The sequence below is a fragment of the Atta cephalotes genome (assembly GCF_000143395.1).
Source record: "Atta cephalotes unplaced genomic scaffold scaffold00033, whole genome shotgun sequence".
In the NCBI taxonomy this organism is placed as follows: Eukaryota; Metazoa; Arthropoda; class Insecta; order Hymenoptera; family Formicidae; genus Atta; species Atta cephalotes.
In genome coordinates this window covers 2,098,472-2,105,317 of record NW_012130097.1, presented here as the reverse complement: position 1 = coordinate 2,105,317, position 6,846 = coordinate 2,098,472, and the positions used below count along the sequence as shown (strand labels likewise).

The window sequence follows — 6,846 nt, the reverse complement described above, 5'->3', positions numbered from 1 at the left end:
CTACTCTCTCTCTCTCTCTCTCTCTCTCTCTCTCTCTCTCTCTCTCTCTCTCTCTCTCTCTCTGCCTGTTTTGTAAAAAAAATCAAGGGCAAACATATACGTAGAGGTAGAATACTTTTGGGACAGACCCCCATATATAGATATTAGGCAATATTCTATGTGCATAAAATTCTAAATAAATCGGCGATCATTAAACTTTGATCTCTGGATCTATGAAAATTAATAAAAATTATACAAATGAATACTAGTTTATGTTAGCATAAATAGTTATAAAAGTTTTTATTTATTTAAACTGAGCAATGCAATTTTGCAAAAATAATTTTACTTTGATTATTATTAATATATATATAAAAATATATAAAAATATATAAAAATAACTTATAGATTCGTAACATATTATATAATAGATTCAAATGTTGTAAAAAATTTAATTCAATAAAAGTCTTTCAATAATATAAATTCTACGAAAAAATTTAAATTATATTAGATCTACTAATTTAGAATTTCTTTTCTTTATTTGTACGTAAATAATTTTCGAAGATGGATTTGCATAAAATTTTATTTAAAATAATATAAAATTAATGTATTCGATACGTAAATTACAATTAAAAAATTTAATAGGTTATTATAGACAAATACAAAATTGCCATTAAATTAATGTTGTGTGTGACATGTCACATTATATTAAACAGAATATGAAAAATGGCGATACTTATATGTTTAATAACTAATATAATAACTTTTTATTATGAAATATCGTTTTTTTAATTTCTGTGACATTTTATCTATCAATTTACATTACAGTCCATAATACATGCTTGCGATTCTCTGCACTGCGAACATAATAACGAATAATGAGAGGCTTTTTCCACTTGCATCTCAACCCACACTCTTCTATGTCTGATAGTTGTTCAATATAACTATTTATTTCATCTATTCTGGTACCAATATATCTACAATTTTTTATTAAAAAGTATTTTAAAAAGTTGTTTTTAAATAGTATTTTTTCGAACACAATAGAGTAAAAAAATGAGATATTTCTCGAATTCTTTTTTTTTACTTACAATTAAAATTTTATGAATTTATATAAATAATAATCACAAACTTATGAATTTACATAATCGATCGAAAATTTTTATTTTAATAAATTACCAAATAACTATATCTATATGACATCATTATGAAACAATTTAATTAATTTCAAGATATACACATTTCATATAATATATTTAACTTTTAAATCTAGCTAAATCTAATTATAATTAAAATCTATAAAAATTATTGAATTTTAATAATAGTGTTTATTCAGGAGCTATTCATTTTGGGGATTATCTCCATATCCGAGGCGAGAAACGAGTTTTCTAATACTTGATTAAATGAATTGCAATGTTCATAAAAGTGGCATTCTCGTATAATGGATCTAGATAGACGGAAAGAAGCTCAGCGAAACAAGTAACTCCTATATTGAAAGTATTATGGAAGTCTCAAAAGAATTAATAATGTTTATTAATAATAACTTTAAACAAATAATAGTTTACATACCTTAGAAAACACGCAACTATTATATCTGCAATAGTGTTGACGTGAAAAGGATATCCCACAATGAAACTAATAATTACGGCATTTATATTGTTGTGCCTTTCTATATTCCAAATGGAATCGGTAGCAAATAATATGAGAAACATTATAAAATATATGATTAATATTAATCTTATCAATTTTTTAATTGTATGATATTTCTTAGGCGTCCCAAGTTTTTCCAACGTATCATCCACAAGACAAAGTTTTTTAATACATATATGGATTTTCTGAAGATATTATTGACAAAAGAATATATAAATCATTATTCTTATAAGAATATACCAAAAATATGTATATATGTAATAATATATTTAACAATAAAGCATTATAATTTTAATAAGAATAAATCTCATTAAATAAGAGAATTTTTCAGTCAAAAAATAGATCTTATAGTATGCCCACATAATATCCTATAAAAAAAAAATCACACACATAAAAAAATATAAATATCCACTCCAAATCAATACGTGCATCAAACCGAATCACATAAATATAAAAATAACAATTACATCAATCCGACGATAAAAGATGTAACTAAAATAAGATAACAAATTTCGGAATCAAATTCTCTACAAAATATGAAAAAAAAAGTTCATATAAACATACGTTTGCAAATATACTGTTACTGAAATGTAACTCAAAATGTTTAAGTATATTATGTATAATCCCCCAAGCTCTAAGATTCTTATCCCTTCTAGATTTTTATCGGACACTTAAAGTCCTTAGTTTGTGAAGTTTCGATCGCAAAAAAAAATGCTACGCCAACACATCTTTGATATTTATGATATCAATTGCCCTGGGATTTTTGAAAAAGTGCGACAGTCCATAATCCGACGTGTTCAAATATGTATTAAATTAAATGGGAGACACTTCAAACATTATTATAATTAAAAATTGAAAATAGATTATATTAAATAATAATAAATATTATTTTTTTTATTTTCTTCTATTAAACATTTTGAGTAACAGTGAATTTGCGAATATATGTTCATATGAATTTTTTTCATTTTGAAGAATTCAGCTTCGAAGTTTGTTACCTTATATTAGCCACAACCTATATATATCTGTGAAGAGGCCTTTTAGCATCTCTTCTATCTTGCAAAATTGTTGAATATAATCTTAAAAAATCATTTCCCATCAATGCATTTAATCAAGGAATTATTCTCATTAGTCTAAAATCTTATCATATCAATTAATAAGAATTTTGTTAAAACTTTTTATATTATCTGATAGATTGAATACAAAATTTCTTAATTAACATTTTGTAAAACCTCCTTCAAAAATTAATATTTTTAAATAAAATTTTTTTAAAAACATAAGACGTGAATGTAAAATTAGATTTGTGTTTAATTCAAATTTTAATTAAATTTGACTTTTCTAAATAAATAAAAATAAAATTAATTCTAAATGACAAGTAATATTATTGTGCATTATCTTTGTATTAAATTAAAAACGATTAAATTAAAACGATCTCATATTCATAAATAAAAAACATACCTGCTGTTTGCGACCGGTGATAGTTACAGATATTATCGTCACAAGAATATTTGTACTTATCGATGTAAAAATCAAAGGATTATCAAATATATTTATTGGCGAAAATTTCTGTATCATAACATAAAATGCAAAGGCATAGAAACTCCACACCATTATCATGTAAAAGACACTTAAGCGAAATCTCCAATAACTGAGGGGATATCTGAAATTTCCTAAACCAAGAATAAAAGCAACTAAGATCAAAGATCGAAAAGCGTTTTGTATAGTATCAACCATGATTGTAATTGTTGCAATTTCAAGTACTAACTATTAGATGCCAAGTTGAAAGTCACGTAATATACAAAAGATATTCATCGATCTTATGTTCACGATTTTATGAGATAATATTTGATTAGATCAACTCATTATAATGTCGTTGAATTATTAAATGATAGCATGCATATGTTATGCGCACGCTGTCATTTATAATTTAACGATATTGTAATGAGTTGATCTAATCAAGTATTATCTCATTTAATTGTGATAAATGTGCCTTTTGTATATTACGTGACTAAAAATTTTATTTAACAAATTACATACTTTTTTAATCTAAAATTTTTTATTGGTTTTTAATTTTCTTTTACAGTTTTTTCTAATATCTTAATAATCAAAATATTGTAACGAAAATAAAATTCACTTACAGTATTTAATAAATATTCTTTTTATAATTTCGGAATGTTATCTTATTATTAGACAAAATATCCATGTTTAACACAACATATGCCTAAAGCCAGAGGCATACGATATATTTTTTTATCAAAACGATGAATTGTTTTAATAAACTATTAGAATTGTATCAGAATGCAGAATTTTTAATAATTTTCTAAAACGCAAGCAATCCAGTAGAAAAATGTACACTGTGTGTCGTAGGCTTAACGATCATGCATTGTACAATATCGATTATACATATGTATAGAGATATACTGATTAATAAATTTATCAAATAACTGGATAATGCGGCATTTATTACTAGCGAATAATCAGATAATCAGATTTTATTATCTGATAATTTAATGATATTATTAGAAGCTTAGAGCTCCTTTAGAAGCTATAGAGCAAAGATTCGCGACGTAAATGATAAATAGATTTTTTTATAAAAGTACTTATCAAATTTTTCAATATATGTATGTACATATACGCCCGTTATCAATTTTCAGAACGGGAGACAAATAAATAAATCCATATTTTTTCTATTGTCTTAATTTTTGTCTCCTAGAAATTTCGTTTATGCTTCTGTTACTCTAAATCTGTCTAAATTCTTTCAAATAGAAAAATGAATGAAAAAGTAAAAATTGAATCAGTTTGAAAAAGAGATTAAAAAGGATAGCTCAATTTTCAATTAAGAGTGAGATTTCACTTCAGAGTAACAAAGTTCAGAGTAACAAATTCTAAAAGTTTTAGAGAGTACTTTTACATTCGACTACTTTGATTTTTATTTTCGCCAGGATATCTATAAAATACAATATGCAAAATATAATACATAAATAAAATTACGTTTTCTTTATATTTCTATGTTTTATATTTCTATGTATTTCCTCTATGGACGACATCATCTTATTAATAAAAGAAAATGTTTCTTTTATTTTTGCTTTAAAAAAAATGACTTGTAATTGTAAAGAATCTATCGATAATTACACTATCGATATATTCCGATGTATAACCTTCTGATGGGTAGAAGTACTATGTTTCAGTATTCAATCCTATATATATTTCCAGCTTCAGTTCTTAAGTATAACTATAACTTGCAGAGATCTCGAATTTATCCCGAATTTATTCCGAATTTAATTTTAAGGTAAACATTGCAAATTTGCAACACTTGCCCTTAAAAAGTTCAAAGAATTCTAAAGTGACAGAATTATTAATACTACAGGTTAGGAAGTTTTCCAAATAGATTTATAGATTGCAAAATCTTTTTACATAATTGAAATACTCATTAAAAAAGTGCAAAGTTGATTTAACAAAAATCGACCAAACATCTCGTATATATATTTTTTTGTGAAATAAACATTTGAAATGTGAATCAATTTCGAGATTTCTAAAAAAGCCGCTTATGCCATACATTATAATGATATCGTTGGAATTCATACTGGAACAACTAAATTTTTTCTTTACAAATGCGGAAACTGTGCCTTTACATGCTTTCTCTGATTACAGCGCAAGAGATATTTATCACCTCTCAAAGAAAATTTTGGGAAAGCTCAATTAAAAACTGATTAGAAATTGGCCAAAAATTGATTTATAACTGTCTGGAATCTAATTAATATTTAAATATTAATAATTTTTTTAAAAATTACCAAATTAACCATATTGTAGTCAAAATTTTTTTTTAAATAAAATCACAGAATTACATAAACTAAATACAAATTTAAAAAATTGCTAAAAAAACTTACAAAGAAAAAAGAGAGATTACGCTTTCTGAGATAATCAAAGATATATAACATGCGTTTTGACGCAAAGATTCGAACATTGTATATAAAAGATTCTTTTCCTCTACAATTAATTTGTTTATAGTCAGGGAAGAAATAACAATAACGAAAATTAGAAAACTCATAATCCATCACTGACAAATCAAATTAAAATAAATAAATATGATCTAATAGAATTGTGTCGCTAAAAATTTAATGCTTTGCTTCGTCTCTTTAAATATATTACTTATTCAAAGATTAAGCATTTATTTAGATAATTTTTTCATCTAAAATTTGGTCTAATCGAAATCATATTTGATTTCGTCTAATATTATTTCTGAGCACACATCAATTTTGTTCTTAAATAAAATACGCTAATCTCAATAATCCAATATATGTTAAGTCACAAATTTAAACAATTTATCATATAAACTACATTAGACTATTTTTTTAAATGTTAATATAATAGAAAGGGATGATTAGTTTTCTATAAATATGAAGTAAACATATTCCCTTTATATTTATGGAAATTTAATCACCACGTGATCTGCTAATGTAAATTAAACAAATTTTATTTTCCGGTTGGAGATAAAAATCGACGATTTTTACGCTACAATTTCTTTTATGTTTAATAAAGTTAATAAAGAAGTAAAATGAAAAACAAAATTAACAACTACTTTATCAAATTTTTGTTAAATATATTCTTGTTATTTAATTCTAAAATATATTTTGCTTAAATTGCACATATTCAAACAAAAAATTTTTTAATTATACATTTCATTAAGCTAAAAGGGCAATATAGAGATACATCATTCTCTCCCTCATTATCAGATATCAAATCGCCGGTTTTAATAGAATTGTTTTTGTGTGTTTCACATTGTTCATCATATTTGCTCCTAAAAGAGCACAAGGATGGAAGAATGTCCTTTGACAAATCCCATTCATAAGGAAAGACGTCTTATTGCGATGGAGAAACTTTACAAACGGATGAGACGGTTTCTCACAGAATTAGACTGGCTAAAAGAAGAAGTAAAAAGTCATTTTTAATTTATTTTTAGAAAAAATTCCTTTTATTAATCTTAATTTAATTTTTTTCATATATTTTTCATGTTCAAATACTAACATTTTAATAATTAATTTTCTGTTACAATAAAATTCACTTACAAGATTTAATAAAAGCTCCTTTTGAATATTTTCCATATGTTAGCTTGGATAAAGTATAAATGTAATAAATATTATACGATGTTCAATTGTTAAAGCAATTAATATTATATAGTAACATATCCCAGAATTCACTAATATTCATAAAATATTTACAAAAAAT

At 24.3% G+C, this 6,846-nt stretch overlaps 1 protein-coding gene across 1 annotated transcript in view; it reads right to left on the bottom strand.

Annotated features, from left to right (window-relative positions):
* The window catches only part of LOC105621453, an 8,474-nt gene extending 5,120 nt beyond the window's left edge, over positions 1 to 3,354 (bottom strand). Inside the window, exon 1 of the mRNA XM_012202921.1 lies at positions 3,079 to 3,354. Within this exon, the coding sequence (XP_012058311.1) occupies positions 3,079 to 3,354 (276 nt within the window). The remainder of the gene's footprint in view (positions 1 to 3,078) is intronic.
* Positions 3,355 to 6,846: the final 3,492 nt, after the last annotated feature.